The sequence below is a fragment of the Acanthochromis polyacanthus genome, chromosome 19 (assembly GCF_021347895.1).
Source record: "Acanthochromis polyacanthus isolate Apoly-LR-REF ecotype Palm Island chromosome 19, KAUST_Apoly_ChrSc, whole genome shotgun sequence".
Taxonomy (NCBI): domain Eukaryota; kingdom Metazoa; phylum Chordata; class Actinopteri; family Pomacentridae; genus Acanthochromis; species Acanthochromis polyacanthus.
This window is the reverse complement of record NC_067131.1, coordinates 4,363,361-4,388,516: the sequence shown is the minus strand read 5'-3', so window position 1 is coordinate 4,388,516 and position 25,156 is coordinate 4,363,361. Positions and strand designations below refer to the sequence as shown.

General features: G+C 41.3%; 2 protein-coding genes across 4 annotated transcripts in view; both read right to left on the bottom strand.

The window, feature by feature from the left end:
- Positions 1 to 25,156, bottom strand: part of myo1d (myosin 1D) — a 153,811-nt gene that overhangs the window by 30,736 nt on the left and 97,919 nt on the right. The window contains exons 19-21 of one of the 2 annotated variants that reach the window (XM_051939149.1): positions 24,736 to 24,843; positions 24,462 to 24,575; positions 11,402 to 11,556 (exon numbers count right to left, since the gene is read on the bottom strand). In XM_051939149.1, the coding sequence (XP_051795109.1) occupies positions 11,402 to 11,556; positions 24,462 to 24,575; positions 24,736 to 24,843 (377 nt within the window). The remainder of the gene's footprint in view (positions 1 to 11,401; positions 11,557 to 24,461; positions 24,576 to 24,735; positions 24,844 to 25,156) is intronic. The other variant, XM_051939151.1, reaches the window with a different exon arrangement.
- The window catches only part of pdk2a (pyruvate dehydrogenase kinase 2a), a 147,598-nt gene continuing 123,080 nt past the window's right edge, over positions 639 to 25,156 (bottom strand). Inside the window, exon 9 of one of the 2 annotated variants that reach the window (XM_051939155.1) lies at positions 639 to 854. In XM_051939155.1, coding sequence (XP_051795115.1) covers positions 809 to 854 — 46 coding nt within the window. In that variant the 3' untranslated portion in view covers positions 639 to 808. Of the gene's footprint in view, positions 855 to 16,366; positions 16,428 to 25,156 lie in introns of those variants that run through there. The other variant, XM_051939154.1, reaches the window with a different exon arrangement.

Sequence of the window (25,156 nt, the reverse complement as noted above, 5' to 3'; positions counted from 1 at the left end):
GGGAGACAGAAGGACAAAGGCTGGGGGGGGGAGGTTAGAGGAGAGTAAGAAGGTATGAATGGATGGCGACACACTCGAAGACCCTTTTATTTATTTTTTTGTGGGAGGTTAAATGATCCGAGACAAACCTGGACAGTTTACAGCAGCAGAGAGGAGGAGGTAGAGAAAGCTGGAAGGTCCTTGTATTTACTGGAGGATGTAAAGCTGCAAAATAGCTGCATCATCAATGAGCCTTTCAGCACCATTAGCTAACACAATGTAGCATTAGAACACAGGAGTGATGGTTGCTGGAAATGTTCCTCTGTACCCCTATGGAGATATTCCATTAAACATGTCCAGCTAGAATAGTCATTTACCACATTAACGATGTCTAGACTGGATTTATCATTCATTTAATGTTATCTTCATTAATAAAAAATGCTTTTCTTTCAAAAATAAGGAGATTTCCTAGCCTAGCCGTCCTAGACCCAGGTCTGAAGACACAAGGGTCTAGGAACTCTCAACAGGGAGGGAGGCGGGCTAAAAGGTTGTCTATCAAATCACTCTGCAGCATTTGGGTAGGTATACAACCAATCAGCGCAATGAATAGGCTGACGTAGTTCCTAGAGCGCCGGAAATCAGAGGATGAGGTAGTTCGGTGAAGCCTTATTTATACAGTCAATGGGTGAAGCTCAAGTATATTACAGACATGTTAACAGAAAGATTATTCAGAGTCGGTGCTAATGGAGCTCAATGACTGTTGTCGTTTTTGTTGTCGACCCTGGCAGAGAATTAAATTTGTTGCCGTGGGTTGTCTAGCGTGGCTAGGCTAGTTGTTTCCGGTTGTTTCTGTCAGAATCGTCGCGCCTCTGTCGTCACTTAGTTACGCCCGCCTTCTGACTCTACACTTCATGGTGATTGGTCCGGCCAGTTTTAGGAGAATCCAACCTCGAGCCTTATGGAGGGTAACTAGACCCACCCTGGCAGAGAATTAAATTCGTTGTCGTGGGTTATCTAGCGCGGCTAGGCTAGAGATTTCTAAGTGACCCCAAACTTTTGAACGGTAGTGTATTTGTCCATACTCAGCTGCGATGGAGGAAAATTAAGCATTTTATATGTTGCACATTCTAGCAAGGAAACACTAGCATTTAGCTCAAGGCACACAAGCTGCTAACCTGACTGCAGAATCTCCCATTATTTATGAAATACGATACAGTTTAACCTCGTTGGGCCTCTTAAAGTGAACTATATTTTAATTTTCTGTCAGAAAATAGCTAAAAATATCCAAACTGTTTCCAAGAATCCAAGGTGACATCTTCAAACGGCTTGTTTTGACTGACTAAAACCGAATTATATTTAATTTACAATCATGTGAAGGCGTAAAAGCAGCAAATACCAGTGGAACCTGAAGTACTTAGACGATGAATAATTGAATAAAATCACTGCTGCAGCTGCAGAACGTACTCGACAGGTGCTGAAGGCTGGTGTGTCCACTGAGCCCGTTCATGCTGCGTATGGATTCTATTCTAAGACTTTTACAAAATGCCTTTTTATAGTGCTGTTAGGGATTAAACTAGTTTTAATGTTTGAGGAGGTTGGATTTGTGTCATAAAATAACACACGTTGAATATAGTTTTAGCATCTGAATGGAAATATAATGGTAAATTTGAACTTCATCTTGATAAATCTTGTGTTTCTTGATTAATCGAGTAAATTTTTCAGCACCATCAGTCTTCTTGATGCACCAACGTGCCCACAGACAGCAGGAACGACAGCAGAGTGAATGAACTCTGTCAGTGACCCAAACATACAATCAGCCCGGTGCACAGGGTTTTTCATTAGTCACCGTGGACACCGACGGCAGTGGAAGCAGCCAGAAGCGAGCTGTTGCTACAGAAACAACCTGCAGAGCTTTTCTGAGAAACCAATTCCAGCTGCTTACACAACACAGACACCGCAGAGACGAGGAGACAGCAGAGATGAGGGTTCTACAAGAGTCGGCTGAAACAAACTTTGTCATTAAGTCGTGACTGACAGACGGCAGGAGACGGAAAATGTGCACTCTACTTAGAAATTTCAAATCTCAACATCGAATGTCATTCTAACTGGTCCAAAGGTTCCACTTTTCTTGCTTTTAAGCCAAAAGAGCGGTGTTTTTGCATGTTGCATTTCACCGAGCAAAAATCTGCAGCTTACCACCTGTGAGAATTGAGGGTGAGGATGAATAATTCAACACAAAGCTATTTTTACTTTTCCCTCTCGGTGGAGAATGTGCGAGGCAGAGTGGAAGTGTGTGATGCAGCGCCGGCGGAGGAAAAACTGATAGAAATGCCAGAAAAACTGAATGAAAGGAGATGAAAAGGATGAATAATTAAGTCAAATGCCTCCACAAATTTAACATAAAGTCAGAAGATTTTTAAAAATAGTGTATTTTACTTCCGCTTTTCTCACTGTGGTTGTTCATCTACAGGTGAAAAAGCAAATCCAAGACCAAAGTATTGGCAACTGCTTCCTCAAAATGTAGATTTTTTAAACACGCTTTACTGCATCTTACCGATGAAAACAAGTGCTTCAGCAAAGCTTAAGGTTGCATGCTTTTGTCGTGTACTTTTCAGTGTAAAGCACTTCCCAAACACTTCTGTTACAAAGTTTAAGAAATAAACCTTGACATATTTGCTTCCCGTCGATGGAAAAACTAGCGCGTATGAACACGATGTTCTTGAACCTTCTGAACTCCAACAGTTCCTTTAGTTGCTCTCGTCATATTTTTACTCTCTGTAGACTCATTTTTCACGGCAAAATAAAGTCTTGCACCTCTATAGAAACAGAACAACCAAGAAGAAGGTAAAGAGAAATGTGTTTTAGGCAGTTTAACAGCTATGGTGCCACAAATAATGACAGCGATGATTAAAAAAAGTTGAGATTCTTTGACTTTTTTTGTACAAAACGGTCATTCTAGTAAGTACAGTTCCCACAGACATGACCAACATTAGAAAAAAAAATACACTACTGTTAAAAAGTTTGGGGTCACCCAGACAATTTTATGTTTCCATGAAAACTCCCATGTTTATCCACGTGCTAAGGGTTTTCTAATCATCAATGAGCCTTTCAACACCATTAGCTAACACAATGTAGCATCAGAACACAGGAGTGATGGTTGCTGGAAATGTTCCTCTGCACCCCTATGGAGATATTACATTAAAAATCAGCCGTTTCCAGCTAGAATAGTCATTTACCACATTAACAATGTCTAGACTACATTTTTCATTCATTTATTGCTATCTTTATTGAAAAAAAACTGCCTTTGTTTTAAAAAAGAGGACATTTCTCGGTGACCCAAAATACTCGAATGGTCGAGTATATCATGGCAGTCTTGAGCTTCCAATGAATTCTTTACCTTAATTTTCAATCATAGAAACACATGAATCTCTGTCATGAGAAGAAAACAATCATGAATTTTGGTTCTTTCATAGATTTACTGTAGGTTTTTCTGTAAATTTGGGGTCAAATGTCCTTTTAACTAGGTGCTTTTGGTTTCCATTCACAAGCTTCTGGTTTATATTTGACTCCTCCTCTTGACAGAATTGGTGCAGTTCAACTAAATTTGTTGTCTTTCTTACATACGCTTGTTTCTTGATGGGTTTAAGTCAGAACTTTGGCGAGACCAGTCTAGAGCTTTCATTCTAGCCTGATTTAACCATTTCTTTAGCACCTTTGATGTGTGTTTGGGGTCATTGTCTTGTTGCAACACACAACTGCATCCAAGAGTTAACCTTCTACTGATGATTTTAGGTTTTTCTGAAGAATGTGGAGGTAATCCTCCTTCTTCTGCATTATTCCATTTACTTTGTGTAAAGCACCAGAGCATGATACTGCCACCACCATGCTTGACAATAGGTTCGGTGTTCTTGTTGTTAAAGGTGTTAAAAGTGACCCCAAATTTTTGAATGTTAGTGTATATAGTATAAATATAAGACCTATATTTTGCTCTGTAAACACTGTCTGCAGTTCAGCCAAAAAGTTCAGGAGTTCTTGTCATGTGACACTAGTGGCTTCTAAGTTACACCGAGGATTGTAAATATTTTAGTTTTCCAGGATCTGGTGCAAGTGGTTTAGCTTCTGGCAATTTTTTAAATGCGACATGTAAAATTAAGTATTTTTACAAACTATTATTTTTGGATTTGGCTTATTTCCCCAACAAAACCAAAAGGTGAGCAAGAGTAGTTCAATCACCATCAGAAAGTCAAAAATTCTGTGATTATTCGCAGATTCTTCACACAGAAGTCGTAAAATCACAAATATCCTTAACAAATACAGCATTACCAAGTTGAGGCATTGTTCTGTTTGCACAAATAAAAGCTGTGGATTAATTGCTGTGCTTCACTTCCTCTTTGGTATTCTGAAACGTGGAGCTTAAAACTTCTTCATCATGCACATTTTGTCAGTCCTACATCAGTCACGGTAACTCAGTCTGCTGCCCAGAGCTTCTTTTTGAACAGAAACAGAAAGAGAAACACTGTTTTCGTTCACCATTTAACTCTAATCTCCTTCACTTTCCTTTTTCCTTTTTTTTCTTGCTGGGTGTTAAGCCTCTGTTAGTGACACACATTTCCCATTAAAACAGAAGCTTAAGCTGCTGTGATTGTGAAATAAAGGCGACAGAGTAAAAGCAAACAGAATTAAGCAGAGAATGGAGAGAATGGCGAGTTGTTCTACTGACAGAATTAGCGCCGAGGCATTCAGAATTCATGAGAACTAAATGCAAACACGGAGGGAGGATTGGGTTTGCAGCGGTCGGGAGCATTGCCTTTCAGCTACTGGGTTTGAACCTGCTGGGTTTTGGTGTGTTTTCATAGAGTTTGCATGTCCTCCCATGTGGCTGTGGGGGGTTTTCTGGGTGCTCAGACTCCCACAGACCAAAGGCATGCATGGGTGACTCCAATTTAGCCATCTTGTCTCTTTGTGTCAGCCCTGCGACGGACTGTTTAGGATGCACCAGCGACAGCTCTGCTCCTCTGACCATTTGAGAATTTACTGCAATCAATATAAGAGGGTGGAACGTATGGCGAGGTCTTCTGGGTCGCCTGAATCTCTCATCGATTCTGCAGAGTTTATGTGTGATGGATGCAGGACGGCCGCTCTGCTGCAGTCGCCGTGCACGACAACACACACCAGAAAGAGACAAGGGAGAAAAAAGGGGGTGGCTCCGTCTCGGCTAAATATAGACCTCCACAGCAGCACGGCCTTAAATATTTCATTGCCTCGTCTCCAGAAGTCAAGAAAGAGAGAGAAGGGAGGAAGTGGAGGGGAGTGTGTTTGGGGAGCTCTGTGCAAAAGGGGATAGAGTCAAAAATAGAAAAGGGAGAAGGGGGAAAAGGAAGGATGAAGGGAAGGCATGGGAAACTAATCCTCCCCCCCTCGTCCTTTTTATGCTAAATAAGAATGAAACATTTCTGAATTTCTGGTGCGTCAAGGCCGATAAGAGGGTTATCTTCTTACGCCTGAATCTCTGAATCACTCCAACTCGGTGCCGTATTGATAAGTTTCTGTCTCAAAATTAAAACCGCTTCAATCAAACTTCAGAATAACGCAGGAAAACATAAAACAGATTAATGTCGGGCGGATTTTGGAAGCTGTCAAAAACAAGTCGTGACAGTTTATTCCCATCGGCGGTGTCATTCTGTTCTGGCCTCGCTGTCACTCTGAGGAGCATGAAGTGTTGCTTTGTTGCTGCTGTAAGCTGCCCTTCTCCCTGCCCCGCTATTGTGCATGTCGTGCACTGTGCAGCATGTTGAAGGAGAGATAAAGGTTAAAGCCACATCTACGGGGAGCTGCAGCAGTGGGACGCCGCATGCAAAAGGATCATACAGTGCACAAGGAAAAAAAACCCACAACCACTCAGACATACGTTTGCACATGTGCCCTTTGTTCTGTCAGTGGTTCACGGTGATGGATGAGTCTGAATGTGCAGCACATGGAGGGTCATTACAGGAGGCCCAGCGGAGGCCTTCTTCAGCCCTACAGAGGAACAGGCTCCACAATGGAAGGAGATGCCATCACAGAATAGCAATGATGGAGCGCACCTCGCTAACACAAAGCCGCACACACACACACACACACACACACACCGAGATAAGCACATGCAGCCACATCTGTCTGCACAAATACCGACTCCCCCTCCACACTCACGCCTACACAATCATCCACACAAAGAGAGGCGCACAAATCAGTACACGAGCCAGACTGTTGTGGAAAGAGTCAATTTGATTATCAGAGATCTAAAGATGTGCCTTATCAGCACGCTAATCACAGCAGCATGATTACAGGTCATCAAAATAACTGCAAGGATCGACTGTCAACACAAATAGAGGCTCGTTTTTTACTCCTTCATCTGATTCACCTGTTTCAGATGTTATCTGTCCATTAAAAGGCCATTATCGTCCAATATTAGAACCATACATGTGGACCAGCAGGGACGTCCCACACCTTCTGTTGGACTAAATAAGCCATTATCATTGTTGTTCAACCGTTTGAACCTCAAAATGCGTCAGTAGGCTTGGAAGATATGTTATCTTTAATAAACTGCCACAATTGCACCATTTATCAGCCATAAAATGTAAAAACAGAAAGGAAACCATTAGATTTATAGTCGCTTAAGGGTTGAACTGTGATGTGTGAAATAATTGACCAAATCGGAACTTAAAATTGTGATATTTCATCAAAATCACTTTACTCCACCGATCCACCAAAAATAAACCATTCATATTAACAGTACAGGTCGAAAATAGGGCTGCAACTAACGACGCGTCGACGAGTCGTCTGAGCACGATACGTCAACAAAAGTGGAAGTGAGCGCGCAATGCAACAGAAATCACCTTCCGACTGGAGCGCAGAACACAGATGGACGTCGGCGCTGCATCGTGCATGTATTATGTATGCACGATGCAGCGCGGATGTCCGTGTTTAGATACAGCTGTATAGTAAACGCTGACATCCATGTTTACGATAGAACGCGGACATCCACGCTGCATCGTGCATACATAATACATGCATGATGCAGCGCCGACGTCCATCTGTGTTCCGCGCTCCAGTCGGACGCTGATTTCTGTTGCATTGCGCGTTCACTTCCGCTTCTGATGACGTATCGTGCTCAGACGACTCGTCGACGCGTCGTTAGTTGCAGCCCTAGTCAAAACCAAGAAATTCTACTCTTCCTGGCACAGTTGTGAAGTCATTCATTTGTAACCAACAACCACAAAAAAATGTGACAAAACTTCAGTCTTTTCAGTTCAACTTAAGTCTCGATTTTACCTGCTTTCATTTGCTGCTTTTTTAGTTGATGTTAACTAGTGAACTTATGCTCTGAACCTTGAATTTAGATTGTGTTGACGGTGCCAGAAAACTGGGTTTTCTCCCAAATATAACTACACAACTTATTTTACGATACTAGTGTGTTGACAACTTGGTTTAAAGGGGGCCATGTCAATCTGCCGGTTGGTTGGTCTGCCATCTTGGTCAAGATCAAAATATCTGCACTGTCAGATGCATTGCATTGGAAATTTCATCAACACATAGTCAAACTGGACAGAGAATAAATCCTTAAGACTTTGGTATTCCCAGATGTTGCATCCAACACCATGAGGATGACAGGGCTGCCATGAAATTTTCCAAAAAGACTAATGTCTCAGTATTTTTTATGACCTGATAGCTGCAATAACAGAAAATTTTCCATAAACTTCAGCTGATTTTTCTGATTTTTACAACATGCCATACTAGGATAGTGGCCATACTCACATTAGATCCACATTAAAACATTGAAATCATCTATACAAACTATAAAGTATTGTGGAAAATAACATTTAACTTGTATTTCAAGAGATGCTCAGAGTCAAGAAGCTTAGTTTCTTCAATATAAGATGCAGTAGTCTGAGCATTTAGCAACAGGAAGGATTAACTGCAGCTTCAGACACTTGTGATTGGCTTTAGTATTCAATTACAGCAGCTGCTGCTTAAAATGAACAATCCTAACCTGCACATTGTGTTCTGCACCATTTGTACCCACCCACAATGCACCAGAAAGAATAACTCAATCATTATGTCTAAATAAAATCATGTAAATACCCACCACTGACTGAAAGAGGGGAAATGCCACCCACGGCTAATTATTTTTGGTTGCCCTGCTGGATTTAATGACAAATTCACTCCAATGAGTCACAGAAAAGGCAGCAGGTTCAAGTAGGGACTAAAGGTGCAAATGGTACAAGACGTTTTTCTCTACATCGTGAATAACTAAAAACTCACCTTTATGTGAACATTTCTGACATTTACAGGCCTTTTCTATCAACAAATACGAAACTCATGGGTTAATGGAGGAACCACAGCTTTCATATGTCGGCTAGTGTTCTGCAATGTAGTGATCTTCTAACGTTTCAAAAGCACTTTTTCCCTCAAGCCTTAATTATTTTTTCTGTGACATTGAGAACAGCGTTTATAGTTTGTAATAGGAGGTGCAATTTTGCAGATCAGTAAGTTTTTCTTTGTATCTGTGAACATAACGTTAGCAATTATTCAAACGTCAATCAAGATTTTACCTTCAAATTGTCCTTTAAAATGTGTGCTCCTCTCACAGAAAAACAGCCTAAGTAGATAAAATCACAAAACTTCAACTCAAATCTTACATCAGAACACCTTATTTCACTCTTCACAGTCCTTTTAAGTCAGACAAACTGAGTGCGGAGGCTAGAGGCTTCTCTGTGCGCGGCCGCCAAGCTAGCATGCATGTGAGGCGTTTATGGAACATAGTAGACTGTGGTGTCTATTGATGAGCACATATTCAGCAGATGAGGAGTCAGAGGTGCAGTTATATTTATATTTTAAAGAAGCTTATTGCATTAGCAGGAATGTTGCAGAACGTAAAATCAGCTCCATTCGTTTAAATGAGAAATAATTATTTTGGTCCTCTAAATTGCAATAAATAATCATGACTTAAATATGGATAAAGTTAATTGTGATTATCATTTTGGCCATAACCGTACAGCCATAGTTAGCATGTGTTACCCATAAAACTAAATATCAAAGTGCATTAAGTATAAACTTAATTCACACACTTCCTGGTGGAGAAACCTTTGAACTACTCAGACAGACAAAAGCATCTTGTTGATGTGCAGCTAAATCACGTACAGGATGCTCACAGTGATGAGAAACGGGCTAAAGATTGTGAAATGTGAGAAAAGCACCTTTCAGTCATTGTAACTGTCCTTAAAAACACTCATTAAAACGGAGTGATGTGAGCTCAGGCTGATGCTAAATCAAGTGGGTGTTTGCTGGATGTTCCTGCTGGTGAGCGAGGAAGACGAGCAGACCTGCGGCAGAATCACTAACCTCATGTGACTTTAGCTGAAAATAACCGAGCTCACGGAGGTTTCAGCGCTTTATTCTGAAGGATCACTCTGCACCGACTGGCAGAACAACAGGCTCCGTTCAATCCGCTGATTAGAAGCTTGGACAACACTGCTCTCTCTCTGGACATTATTTATGAGAGAACCGTGAGCTTGAATGTGTTCAACAGCTCGATCTCTGCGTCTGTTCTTTAGTGTTTTATAGAGATAAAGATTCAGGTTCTGCAGTTTTAGAGACTGGCAAGAAAAAGGGAGTCGTCCTGAAGTGAGCCTCAGTTAATCAGGGGATGGATGGATGGATGGATGGATGGATGGATGGATGTATGGATGGATGGATGGATGATGGATGTATGGATGTATGGATGGATGTATGGATGAATGATGGATGGATGGATGGATGGATGGATGAATGGATGGATAGATAGATGGATGACGGATGGATGGATGGATGGATGGATGGATAAATGGATGGATGGATGGATGAATGGATGGATAGATGGATGGATGGATGGATGGATGGGTGGATGGATGGATGGATGATGGATGGATGGATGGATGGATGGATGAATGATGGATGGATGGATGGATGGATGGATGAATGATGGATGGATGGATGGATGGATGGATGAATGGATGGATAGATAGATGGATGACGGATGGATGGATGGATGGATGGATGGATGGATAAATGGATGGATGGATGGATGAATGGATGGATAGATGGATGGATGGATGGATGGATGGGTGGATGGATGGATGGATGATGGATGGATGGATGGATGGATGGATGAATGATGGATGGATGGATGGATGGATGGATGGATAGATAGATGGATGACGGATGGATGGATGGATGGATGGATGGATGGATGGATGATGGATGGATGGATGGATGGATGATGGATGGATGGATGGATGGATGATGGACCTTTCAACTATGTTATCAGTTCATTTAAATGAGTGATCCCCCCTCCCAAAAAAAGGAAAATGACCGTTTAAGTTAATTTTATTTTTGACAAACTGTACCTGTCATTGCCTAATATGGCACACACTAAAAAAAAAGCTGCAAAAAAATGGTGAAAACCTAGCAGCAAGAGCACCTATTGTGAATATTGTAAAAATGTAAACCTGCTTAAAATCAAATATATGTAACATAAAGACTATATTTAGACCTGTAAAACTGTCAAATTGTACTGTGCTCACATTATAAAAGAACCCATTTAACCGAACCAAAGCCGCCATTGTCTAAAACTGTACTGTTGAGTACAGGTGACACATAACTGGAGCCAAAACCAACATCATGACGTAAGAATTCACAGTTATACTTAAGAAAATCATTGCTAAAATGAAATAAAGTGACATAAAAACATACACTAACTAAAAATATTGATATCTGACCTGCTGACGTCCACGATTATGCAACTAACTAATCGCAGCAGCCCAAACTACTACACTAGATAAAAATACATAGAATAAAAATAGATTTTTGAACTTTTACTCTGAAAAACCCAAAGCGAGCGCAGGATTTAGGGATTTAATTCAAGCCTGTAATCTATATCTGATGCGAGCCTTTCTAGCATCCTTTCTAGTGCAGCCCAGATTAAGTGAATATCCAGGTTTAAGTGAGGACAGCTGTGTCTGTTTGCACCATAATCCTCCTGCAACATCAGTCAAAACCCACATATGGGCCAACAGTGGAGGATCTGACATAACGTTCTGGAGACTCAACCGACACAGGACGCCGCTACCGTTTCCTGCTGCTCCTGTAGCAACAGTGGAAGTTACCTGGAATGAAGCGCTCCAGGTTTAACTGAGGACATTACGCTAATCATGAGCTGAAAGCATTTGTCTCTGCAGTAAACAGGAAAAATGAGGCACCTCCACCTCCACCCACGAGCCTTTTGAATCGTTTTTTTTTAAAGCATTTAGGAGATGAAATCATCGAGGCAGCTAAATGAGTAACCCGGCTCCTACCGCTACTTGTTGGTCGCCACTTGTTACCACTCATTCGCCGCACTGCTTACCTCTTGAAATGGCTAAGCAGGGTGCCAACCAGCTCCCCGATGCGGCTCTCATTGGCAGGCACCAAACCCTGAAGGCACGCCACCAGATCCCTGCTGTCCTTGGTGTGGAACACAACCAGCTGGTCCTTCCCCGGGGAGACGCTCACTCCGGTCACCTGGGACGAACGGGGAGACGACACACACAGTTAAACACACATAAACATGCACACAGAGCAAGCAGGGAAATACAAACATGCTAAAAAGGCAGGAATAGAAATGCAGAAACACCACAGCTGTATTGGACTTTGCTGCACATAAACATCTGGGAATTTGATTTGGTGAACCTCAATTAAAAAGGGGTCGATGCACCAGGCCACAATTCATCACTTCTACAGGAAACGGAGCAAGAAAAGCTGAGGAATTTTTTTATTCAATACATTTTTGAGATTTAGTGGCAATCTGAAAGGCAAGAACAGCTCATATTATTCGTTTCTCATATTGTAGAACAATTCTGTGAACTCTGCACATTTAAAATACAGTTATGTTGTAGAATTATTGTCATTATAGCTCATCCAGCTCTGCATTTCACACTCAGCTTTCTATTTTTCACCCTTAGTTGAACTTGGATAATAACATGCAATCTCCTCTTGGGTACACTGCATAGTTGGTCTAGTCTCCTGACAAAATATTGTAATATTACAGTTGAAACTGCAAAGATTTGCTGCATTATGTGAGTTTCTAACCACGACTAGACAGCTTTCGCCCACTAGCGTTGTTTTTTTGTCGAGAAATCATTACATGTATGTTCAAAAAATGGTTCGTGAGGCCCAAAGTCCAACACCAACAACACAACCTCCAACACCGCGACAGATCATGGAGGAAACAGTCAAATCAGCAGCAGTGTTGCCATTATTAAGACATAAGTAACGCCAACCATCTTAGTTTGACCCCCACAACTTGGCGCACAACTTCTACAAGTGCTAGATGATTTGTGCAGGTGTGTCGAATCAAACATCCAACATGTCTATACAGTAGACGTGAACTAACCGTGACGTCAGCCGTTGGTTTCAACGCCGAGAAAATGAAGGCCGGATTTTGCTACTTCCTGGTCGCCATTTTGGATTTTTTGGAGCCAGTGACGTAAAAAGCGTCATCAAACTGGCTGGACCGGAGAGCAACTAGGGGCAGGATTGGCTGAAGACTCTCTTATCCCGCCCACATTTTACCGCAGAGGCTTCTGTTGCTGCTTTAACCCTAAAGGATCTGTCAATCATTCCAAACAAGACTGTCAAAAAATGACTGGGAAAAAATCCTGAGCTGTAGAAAATCAGTCTATCAAATTTTATTTTTTCTGGTGATGAATTGGGGTCTATGGAGCAAAAGCTTTTTGGAGCCAACCCTAGCGGACGGCGTGATATTGCAAGTTTTTGACACTTCCGGGTGGGCTTCATTTGTGGAGCCAGATGCTACATCCATCTTTATATACAGTCTATGCTATGCAGTGGTGTAAGGTGTTCGTTTTACTGGTTTGAGAACTGAACATTCCTGCAAAAATGGTGTCCATTTCGGTTACAGTTGCAGAAATGTTGGTTCTAAAGGCGATTCAGATATTGGGTTCAGTTTCACAAATGATGCATAAAAGCATCTGTAGAGTGCATAAACTGGGCGACAATTAGATTTTGGTGGAGTACGATCACTTTTAGATGTCTGCACTAGTGTACGCTGCTAATTTCAGTCATCTTGGGCTGAAATTATCAAAAAATTACAAATGTCATATAAAATAAAAGTGCAAAACTGGATTGCTGGAGTAGTTTAGCTAACATGCTGCAAAAACACAGCTTGAATACACCATCACCGTCATTTGAAACACATTTTCAAAGAACTATTCATAATTGGAGGAGATCAGATCTCGCTGAAGAGACTTCACATCTCATCTGACCAGGGACACCTTGAGATTCTCCAAAACAAACAGGAAAACATTCCTGGATAGTGCTGCTCAGTATTAATGGATTAATGTGGTATAAAAACTAAAAGTGACGACATTCAAAACAGAAAGTCTTCTTTTTTGGGTCCTTATCTCTTATTAATTGCACTAATAATCAACAATCTGGTGTTTGATCAGCTGGATGACCAAAACCTTCTGAGATTGTCTTCCATGCTTTAATTTCCCACTTAAATGAGCTTAATTTAATATTAGTAGAGACTGCTGTGACACAAAACTAAACCTAGCAGGAGAAAACACATTGTTCATCTGCGACTATCGATTCCTTTAGAGTAGAACTGCAGAAACCAACACTTTCTGAGCTGATGATCAAGGTTGTCTTGCCTGAATAAAATCTACTGGAGACTGATTGAAGAACATAGGTCAAGGCAACAATGAACAAAATGATTAAAAAAAAAGCAGAGTCTAGTCAGCTTTACTGCAACTATGCCACATTATCTGCATTCATAATCATGTAACAGGTCTGATTTCAGATATTTAAGTGTGCATTTATCTCACGTTTTTGCATATGATTGGAGAAAACAACCACAGCACACTTACTAAGACTAGACAACACGATCCCTAAAAAAGCCGTCAGTGTCTGGTGTCCATTAGTTTATGGGATTCCTTCCGCTCAAGACACAAAATCAGCACTCAGAGTCAGGATTTATTGATCAGCATTCCAAAGGACCAATCTCAATTTTCCAATTAGAGCCCCTCAAACCACACACCGGAACAGAGGGTTAAAGGAGATTTTGCGGTCGGTTTGTTCAGCTTTACAATTCAATTCAATTTTATTTATATAGCGCCAATTGCAGTCAAATTGTCTCAAGACGCTTTACAGAACCCCCTTACAGGTCCTAAAAGGAACAAACCAACATTCGAACAGGTAAACACATCTCTGGAGCCTTTTATTCTCAATAACTCCCATTTTCTTTTCTCTTTTATCCCCGTTTTCTCTTCTAAACTGCTCTCATGTCTCGGTCTATTCCCCCCTCAGGTTTTTAGACATTTATCTCCCTCTTAATTTGTCTTTCTGCTGCAGCCGGTCGGTGCGTGTTCAGGAAACAGCCTCGGGGCAGTCAGTCAGGTGCATTAATATCTATCCCAGACAAATCCTCCGCCGGTGGAAGACGGGCTTGGACAGGTTGCCACCGGCGGCTAAAACAACCAGCTAGCTTGTTTAGCTTCAACATGACTCCAGAAACAAACACTCGAAGTAATCGCCATGAATTAAAGCCCAAAGCCACGAATCTGTGCGCAGCAATCCACCCGCAGTTAATTAGAAGGAGCCGATTACATTTACATTTATATTAAAGGCTTAATTGATTGGAACGACAGTCGGGGTTCTAATGAGTTGGGTAATGATACATTCGCCTTCGTTTCCTTGTCTCGTTTTTTTTTTTTTAAATCTGTTGCAGCTATTTATCTGCTCAGCCATCTGTTCAACTCTTCGTCTGTCACACAGATCGGATGAAACTCGGACACATTTCGTCTAATTTAACCGAGTTGTTGTGGAATCGATGGTTTGCTTTTTCATTTAAACGTCCTCCTTCATTTAAAAGCGCACCGATAATATCGATCCTTCAGGTTCATCACAGAGAGCGGGGAGGGTTTAATAAAATCTGAGTTACAACTTGTGTCTGAAGAGACGACGACATGAATTCTGTCTTAGATGTAAAATGACCTATTTAATAATCATTATTGGCTTTTCAAGCTTCTCAGTTGTGAAAATGTTCTGTTTTTCATTTACTTTTGTAACAATAAGTTAAATATCTGCAGGTTTTGGACTGTTTGTCAGGCAAAGCAAGCTATTTGATGACATCTCATTAGCTTTTCATATGAACTCTGGCTTGCATGTTCACATTTTTCTCACATTCTATGCATGATGAAAAAATGAATCCACTAATGAAGAAAATAATGAGCAGATTAATCAAAAAAGTAATTTATCTTCTCTATCTTTTATCTCCGGAAATGAGATTAAAGGCTTTCATTCTGTATTTTACCTTGCCGTTTATGTTCAGCTTTATTGTCGTGTTTTAAAATGACAGGAATCCATGAAAGAAGCTGCAATAAGCCCTGGATGCAGTAACAGTGTTCCTGCTAAAAATGCTTGTTTAGATGCAACATTTAGGAGCGGAGATAGAAACAGCGTCAATAAAACGGCTCCCTGACTGATCGATTCAAACCTTTTTCAGCGTGTAGTTTGCTGCAGGGAGGATTTTGAAAACAGGAGCATGCAGGTAGCAGAATGGGAGGAGAATTTATCCCCTTATTCTACATCTAGTGAGTCACACCTCTTGGTTCTTAGCAATGACTCGGTTGGGTTTTAAACATCCAAAGCAGATTTTTTCTGACACAGGTAGCCGTTGATCACTGAAGCTTTAAAGTGGCGGACTTCACGTGTTCATCGTGAAATCCAGGAAGACAGCTGAAGGACAGCCAAGGATGTTATTTTTCTCTCAGGTTTTCTCACTTTCATCTGGGATACCATAAATATATGCACTAACAGAAGTTTGGACACACCTTTTCATTCAGTGGTTTTTATACATTGCTGATTAACACTGCGGACATCAAAACTATAAAATAACACATCTGGAATTATGTTGGAAACAAAAGTGCTTATCCTCAGTATTAAGCTACAATGTTAGCCTAGCCGCGCTAGACCCATGTTCTGAAGACGCAAGGGTCTAGGACCGCTCGACAGGGAGGGAGGCGGGCTAAAAGGTTGTCTTTCAAATCCCTCTGCAGCAATTGGGTAGGTATACAACCAATCAACGCAACGAATAGGCTGACGTAGTTCCTAGAGCGCCGGCGGATTGTGGCTAAGTCCCATTAGCTTCCCAACCAGCAGAGCCAACTGGTATATTAAGGATTTGCCATATCCCGTCGGCATAAGTCCAAATACGTCTTTCTTCTCAATGAAACACTTCAGTGCCGTCCTTTGTTTATCTTTCAAGTTGAATTTTAGCTTCAAATCTTTTAGGGCTGTGGCCAAAGCCGAGTCGAAAGATAACTGTTTATTGTGCGCCGGTTGTTTCTGTCAGAATCGTCGCGCCTCTGTCGTCACTTAGTTACGCCCGCCTTCTGACTCTACACTTCATGGTGATTGGTCCGGCCTAGGCTACTACAATGTAGAAAATAACGCAAATAAATAAAAAGCATTGAATGAGAAGGTGTGTCCAAACCTTTGACTGGTTTGGTGCATTCAGACACAGCTACATAACAGGAAGAAATCACAAAATCCAAATAAAATGCTGCAGTTTCTTCACTATATTTACATAGGTTTCTTTCAGTTTACACTAGTAAAGATGGAAAATGAAGCATCTCACAGCTCATGTATGTCTTTCTAAAGTCACACTGACATGATATTAAAATTTTAAGTCCAAAATCCTTTAACTCATTTCTTGAACAACTTATTTCCCTCATTTGTTCATGTGATTGGATATATATTTAGTCAAACTACCAGTAATAAACCCTCTCTACAAAGTCTGTGGTTGTCATGAGGACGTAATTTGAACAGCAGGTTTTCCTCGTTTATTCCTATGGGAGTAACTTGTCGGTTACACGTCGTCTCCCAGCAGCCTTGGAGGGGAAAAAATAACCAAAATGAAGCGTGGGGGTTCTGTGATTAAATAAATATCACAACCTGAGCTGCAGCCATTCATGCTTTAGAGCTGCAAAGACCAATAAGTCTCCAGTAATGTCTGAAAAACAGCAAGTTTCCTGCAAGATGCACGAACAAACTGACATGATTAGAAAATATGCTTTACAGATTTGCATAATTCGAGAGCTAATTATTGAAATCTTGCACTTCTTTGTTCAATGTGTCCACGTATTTAAGAAAAACATGACGCAGCTTCACATGTGCACCTTTTATCTCGGTGTTTGGTCACAGAGCAGCAGAAAAAACACTGAAATCAAGGAATTAGCGGGTGAATGAAGAAAAAATAGGGAAGAAGAAGAAGAAGCCGGAGGGATCACAAACAAGCCTCGGCGGGTTTTTAAAAAAAAATGGGAGGAAAGGAGGCGAACATACAGGAGGGCGATTTGTGCACATGCCTGAACGACACCAGACATCAGCTGATCTGCCCTGCTGCTCGGTATCCATGACAACACTGTCTCCTGGGAAGTTGGCATGACAACAGCGGGAAGGAGAGAAGCCAAGACAGAGATAGAGAGGAGGTGGAAATAGACTGAAATGAAAAATAAAAGATGGGAAAGTGAACGTGTGAAGGTGAGAAAAGATGCAGCAACGTGACGCAGAGCCGACATCTCACCGATTCTCTGACGGCGTTTGTTTGATTTGAACGTGACAGAGCAGAGAGGTGATCTCACTTATGCAGCTCGGGCTTTAATTGGCGTATAAATCCAGAGGTGGACAGGTGCTGGCTCCTCGTTTCTTTCCTCTCCAGCTGTAAATACACATCGCAGGGCACCCGGAGGGGAAGCCGCTAGCCTCTCAGCGCTAATCAACAGCGAGCTAACTGCCCTCCCCTCTGACTGACCTCCTCTGATCAATAAACTCCACGTCACGCCACCGTGGCTCTCAGCCTACATCTCCATCAGATCCTGCTCAGCCGCCTTTGCGCTTTTTCACCTCGACCGCCTCGTTCACCCTCACTGCTCGACGTTTACGGCGAGTAAAGGTCTCGTGTCATTCATGCAGCAGGGCAGGGATGAGGGGAGAATAAAAAGATGAATGAACTGCACTACAAAGAGGTTTATTAGGTGAAACATGCAAAGATTGGAGATCAATATGTTGGTTTTTGCAAGGCTGATATAATTATTGGTAATCAATAAGACGGATGACTAATAATAAGAGCTGAGATACATTTATAGTGCATTTAAAGACCTTGGTTTAAATATTTAAACTAGCACAAACGCCAGGCGGTGAGTGTGTTTGAGCTGAAGTTTAATTAAAAAGTATTCCAGAATTGGAGGATATTTTATATTCCATCCATCAAATTTTAAATTAATTAAAAGCAGCCATACAATAATTTTGAGTAAACTTTACGGGTAAATAGTTGACTTACTAAATAGCATGTATTAGTAGGATCTGCTTATTTTGTTGTTTTGATGGAATCTTTTCACAATATTAAAAATACAGAATAATATCCTTTGAGAATGCAACAAATTCTGAACTGTTTGAATAAAAAACAGACCTAGAAACTTCATTTCATGGTTAGAAATGTGTTGGAAGCGTCTCTTCCCTCTGGTTCGTCTTGTTCTATGGAGCTCGGTGTTGTGTTGCTGTCAGGGGGTGAAGCTCTGATGGTCCTCTATGAGTCCCACCTATCAGATCAGTGTGCCTCTGAGTGAACAATAACTAAAAGTTTCTCTCTGCCTCCATCTCAGTATTTCTCTTCCGCGCTCTGGGTGTCCGTCTTCAGCTCTCTAATTCCCTCTTGTCATTCTGTCAGATGGAACACTGGGGAGTCTTGTCACAGTTGTCGCCGCTCAGCCGCCTCATATCTCACTCATTTCAGCAGACGACGGGGGCGGATCTGTCTCCAGGATTAATGCATTACACCTTCACATCCTGTCTCATTTCAGCAGCACAGCCAAGGTCAGCGGTGCAAAGAGACTCGATAGGCAATATTTACTATTTATGCATTTCTGTGCTGATTAAAATGTTTTCTCTTCTGTCTGGGTTCTTGGAATTGAGATTTTGTACTTGATTTAGCTGCTGCTGCATAAATTAGTCTGTTTATACTCACTGAGATTTATTTTTTGTATCTTTGGAGTGAAAACAAAATGGTGTGTCATCACCTCTACAAAGAGCTGAATTAGGAGCCTGATTAGAATTAGGTTTAGGTTAAATCTAGGGTGAAAACTGCGTTGGGCTGGTTTAAAAGAGCAGCTGCACATTATGGGAAACAGAACTATATATTTTCAGGAACGACCCAGCACAAGTGCAACGATCAAACAACAATTAGTTGCCAATTATTTTTTCAGTTTAGCAGTTTCTAATGATAAAACCTCAAAAATCTCCAAATCCAGCTTCTTAAACTTGAACATTTTCTTGTTTCTTTCCTCCTCGATGACAGTAAACTGAACATCTGTGGTTTGAGGACAATACAAGACATTAGAAGACGTTTTTTCGGGCTTTGGAAAACACTGAATGACAATTTATATTAATAAATAAATAATATTATGTGGCTGGGCTGGTTTTAAGAGCAGCTGCGCATTTTGGGAAACAGAATTCTAAATTTTCAGGTACAGCCGAGTAGAACTCAACGATTAAACAATTATTTGTCAACTATTTTTCAGTTGTAGCAATTTCTTACGGAAAAACAACAAAAATCTCTAAATTCAGCTTCTTAATTTTGAATATTTTCTTGTTTCTTTCCTTTTCTGTGACACTAAACTGAATATCTTTGGTTTGTGGACAAAACAAGACATTTGAGGACGTGGTTTTGGAAAACACTGAATGACATTTTTTTTAATCCTTTTTTCAAACCAAATAACAAATCAATTATGCAAGATAATATCCAACAATGAAAATAGCTGTTAGCTGCTGCGTTTAATTATCTCCTATTAAACGTGGAAGATGACGGAGACCACAAAGAGCAACGAAAGACGCACAAATAACCAAATGGACGCTATCATGTGGCCTGTTTGGCAGTGAAATATGTTGCAACTGGAAACTGTAGCTGCACTTTTCCTGCAATTCTTGTGCTACTGGCTCAGTAGCTAGCATTGTGCTAACTTGGCCTTATGGAAGACTTCAACAGGTTGACTGAATGAGCTTTTCTTGTTACAAAAAAATGATGACTGGTGGTGAAGAAGGAGCACCTTGGAACACTCAAGGTTTATTGATGAGATAAGATGCTAGAGAGACAAAACAGCTACCATTTACTGATACCTGCTGGCTGCTCTGTTGTATACTAAAGGTCCCATGTGGTGAAAATCCATTTTTACCGTGTTTTGTTGTCTTTAGAAAACTTGGAGGTGCAAAATAAAAGCTGGTAAGATGTGAAAACTTCTATTATTCCTCAAGTTCCCTCTTTACAGGTTCAAAAGAGTTCAAACCCAGGTGCCATTTACTCCTATTTAACTTGTAGCCTTGAAGCTCAAAGTGTGATTGATTGGTTTGCAGAGCAGAAAAGCATTGAAACTGGAAGTTATGCAGTGAAATTGAAATTTTTGCAGTATTTTGAGTTGAAAAAACAAATGTCACACCACAGAGACGTGTGAGGCTTGGACTAACTGGCTAAAAAGATCCACATTTAAGTATATTTATGGAACTGGCTAAAGTATTGCATCGTTATTTGGCATCAAAAGCAACCATATTGTAGCCTAGCCGCGCTAGACCCATGTTTCTGAAGGCACAAGGGTCTAGGCCGCTGGACAGGGAGGGAGGCGGGCTAAAAGGTTGTCTATCAAATCCCTCTGCAGCAATTGGGTAGGTATACAACCAATCAACGCAACGAATAGGCTGACATAGTTCCGAGAGCACCGGCGGATTGTGGCTAAGTCCCATTAGCTTCCCAACCAGCGGAGCTGCGGAGCCAACTGGTATATTCAGGATTTGCCATATCCTGTCGGCATAAGTCCAAATACGTCTTTCTTCTCAATGAAACACTTCAGTGCCGTCCTTTGTTTATCTTTCAAGTTGAATTTTAGCTTCAAATCTTTAAGGGCTGTGGCCAAAGCCGAGTCGAAAGATAACTGTTTATTGTGCGCCGGTTGTTTCTGTCAGAATCGTCACGCCTCTGTCGTCACTTCGTTACGCCCGCCTTCTGACTCTACACTTCATGGTGATTGGTCCGGCCAGTTTTAGGAGGATCCAGCCTCGAGCCTTATGGAGGGTAACTAGACCCACCCTGGCAGAGAATTAAATTCGTTGCCGTGGGTTGTCTAGCGCGGCTAGGCTAACCATATTGTGCTTGTATGCGCCATGTGGTTGAGGTCGATGTATATGCTGCTTTCACCGCTTCAACAGGAGGAGCATCCAGGGTTTGTTCAAGCTGAGGTTCTTCATCCGTCTTTATCTAAATGCTGCTGTTGTAACCGTGCAGACCCAGGTAGGCCGGTTTGTTTTTAATCATCTCATGTGGACCGACTGCGATGATTAGATGGACTTTTTACAGGCCTCTTTCTGCCACACAAACAAATCTTTTCATGATTTATTGACGGCTGCCGGGATGTAAAGACACTTTCAACAAATGTTCCTCAAAAAAACCCTCCATCACATCCTGCAGCTCTAAATGCCACCGACTCTGGCTGCGATGTAAACAAGCAGCATGAAGCACGCAGGACACATTTGCCATGGAAACAGCATCCCGTGCTGTGTGCATGTAGCAGCATTAATGGACCTATCGCGGCAGGAATGTGAATTAAAGACCAGCCAATTGCTGAGCCGGGAGAGATTTTGTGCATATTGACATGATGCCACAGGATCAGGGGCTGGTGGCAAATCAGGGACGACGGTGTCAACCTCTGCAGCAGATCCAGGCTGCAAATCAAACTGATTTCTGGGGTTTGATGGTTGCTGCATAGAAGGTAAAACCCAACTGTGTGTAGTTTACAGCAGAAAAGTCTCCAAAAGGCCTGAAAACTAATCATTCTGTTGATTGTCTTTCCAATAAAACATTGGTTTAGCCTAATAAATATCAGAAATATGGCTTAAAAGGTTTCAAATTGTGTTTTTCTTGCACAACAGTAAACGATATTGGAGTTACAATGGAATCATCCAAGATGTGTTTGGTTTCTGCTGAGAAGAAAGATCCCAACTGCATGAAAAGTCTCCAGTAATTAATCTGCTCATTGCCTCTCTAACAAAACACTGGTTGGGTCCATTAAATATCAAAAAATTAATCCAAAAATGGTTTAAAAAACATCAAATTGCTTGTTTTTTTTAAACACCAGTCAAATATATCCAACTTAGAATGGAATTATCTGAGAAAATAAACAAATTTTCCACACCTGTGAAGCCAGAAACATATTTGTAATATTTGTAATTTTTAACACAATAAATGACGTAATCTGGTATTGGACTCGCCAATAAATATTCTGCTGATTGACCGAGCAATCAACTCTGGAAAAGCGAGCGTCTGGGACTTTCAGCGGTCATTAATAATTTGGCGGCGTATGAAAACGAAATGAGATTCTTCATGAACGAGAAGATTAAATATGTTCAACCATTAGCGGACATCTTTGCTCAGTGTTGGGGTGTAAAACAGACACTGGATATTTTATGATCTGTGCTAAACCAACGTGCATCGCTGCACAGAAATGAACACAGACGCTCAGTGTGAGACAAATGTCAATCCAATTACTGCTCTCAGGCTTCAATAATTTAACCAGCAGATTGACACGTTTATTCCGCTGCGGCAGACTCTTATTTTCTATGATATGATGCAGCTGCTGGAACTGAACTTTTCTAGAAGTAGAAGAGTTCCAGCTGTATCCTGCTGTAGTTTAAAGAGTTTAAACTGCTGCTGAAACTACATTCCTGTCTGTTTCTATATGAACCCTCATGGCATTGCCAGTTGTTCTGCTAAATGTCAGCCTCATTTTTCGGAGCTGGAAATAACTCCCAGAAGATACAACACAGCTGGAACCATTAAATCTACATCTAAATTGGAAATTATCTTACACACGTCTCAACCTAATCTGCATTTAGTCAGTTTTGCCATTACATCATTTTAAAATGCTTTGAAAACCATTGTTTTCAGAGTTTTCAGGTTTTATTCTGCATCTTCTCTCTGATTAGATCTATTATGTAGATGTTCCTGAAGCCAGTTTTGGGAATTAAACTGCCAAGCCTCAAAAAATCTGACGAATCCAAGAAACATCTGCAATGATTTCGATGCTGCATCAGTCTAATGCAATAATGATGGAGACAACACTGTCTATTTACTCCTCTGTCTACTTCCTGTCCTCACTGATGACTGTGAGCTGTGAATGAAACAATAATGTCATCGATACAAGTGGCGGAAATGAGTTTCCTTCCACAGGCGTCTTGAGCTCAGAGTAGAATAGCTGCTACTTTGCTTTGAAAGAAACCAGTGAAGGTGGTTCTGGTGTCCGTTTATGAAGCTTCCTGGATGGTTGAGATGTTTTAGGCAAACAGGGTGAGACTCCATTACAGATTCAGGATATGTTCAAGAGATTAAATCTTATGACTGGTTTGGGAAAGCTTGAGCATCTCCCTGAAAAAAGGTTGGGAGAGGAAGGTCTAGCTTGGATGCTGCTTCTGCAACCCAGACCCAGATAAAGAGTGGAAAACGGATGGAAGGATGGTTTTAGAATCAACTCCCAATGAAAACGACTTTTTCTAACTCCTCATTACATGTTGGACGGAGGAGTTGTGAAAATTCAAATAAAGACTGGTTTTATCCCAATAACTTCCCAAGGAGGTATATTACAAGAAAAAAAAGGCAGTGATTAAAGCAAGACGTAACATTTACTCACCTTTTCTATGTCTTAATTTTCTGAAACTCAATCAAAACTAAAGAGACTTTCCTTCTGACGGCATTATTTTAACCTAATATAATTTGTGCTTCTTTAGTTTGAAGCTACTCAACTGTTCAACCGAGACTGTCCTCATAGAACAAATAACCACATAGGTTGTCTGTACACGCCCGTATTACGACCGAGTGTTACGTTTTGACATTAAACGACCTCTAGCGGTTCAGTAAATATCGACACTCCGGTGTCTCAGCTGAAACGTCACCATGAACAAACTTTTACCTAACACTATCCCTAACCCTAAACCTAACCATAAACCTAAACCCGTGTTGTGAAAGTGAGGGAAAAGCCGTTTCGCGAATTAAATCCCGTGATGCGTTCCTGTCTCCCGTAGGGGCGCTAATGTAAATACGCTCTCATGGGTCGTATTCCGGGGCACGTTACATACAACCTGTATGAGTTTGAGGACTAGTTAGTTCAACCTGTGGTTTAATTCAAAGCAGAAGCAATCCTGGACTAACTGTTCTCCTTCAGACCAACATCTGCTGCAATCAAAGCAGCGTTGGGCTGATTAGCATCTAGAAGATCCTCTAATTGTGTTAAACTGTCGTATAACCACAACACTGCCATGCTGCTACATCTGAGCTCTTTGTTTGCAGTAAAACAAGCAGAGTTTCCTACGTTGTAGAGGGGGATGCTCTTCATGGGCTTGTACTGCTTCAGGGGGTCCATCTTGTACAGGTGGCGGTCAGTGATGAGCACGGCTCGGTTCTCCGCCTTGTGGAAACGGTTGATCTGGGAAACACAAAGCTGCTCATTAGTCACCCTGCAGGATACAGGAGATGCACACAAACACACCTTTAACTCGACCTGCAGGGAGGCGCTGCTAGCCAGGAGCTGCTGTTTATTCCCACAAACAGACGCCCACGTGGCTGAGCTGTGAGGAGAACTCTACCTTGCGGACGTTGCAGGAGAACAGAATTCTCATGAATTTGTCTTTTCGCTGCAGCTCGCTGGAGACCAGTGTGAAAGATGAAGCTGTGTCGGGGCTGTCGCGCTTCTGCTGGCCACAAAAATCACAAAAAAACTGTTAAAATGCTAAAATTTACTTTAAACCACTTCATAAACTGAAGAATTGTCTGAAAAAGAACTTAGAAATTAGCTTAAACACATCATATTAAAGCACTACTATCCTCCAATAATAAAAGTCGACTCGTACACGAAATTTACCTGAAAGAAAAATGGACATTTTCTCTGAGAGTGCAAAAATATCAGCTTTATTTTCATCAGATCTGGACTAAATTGACTAAAACCCATGAGGTCTGGTTTTACTTGAACCTGCCTGTAATCAGAGATAACTAGTTCTCTTCATCTAC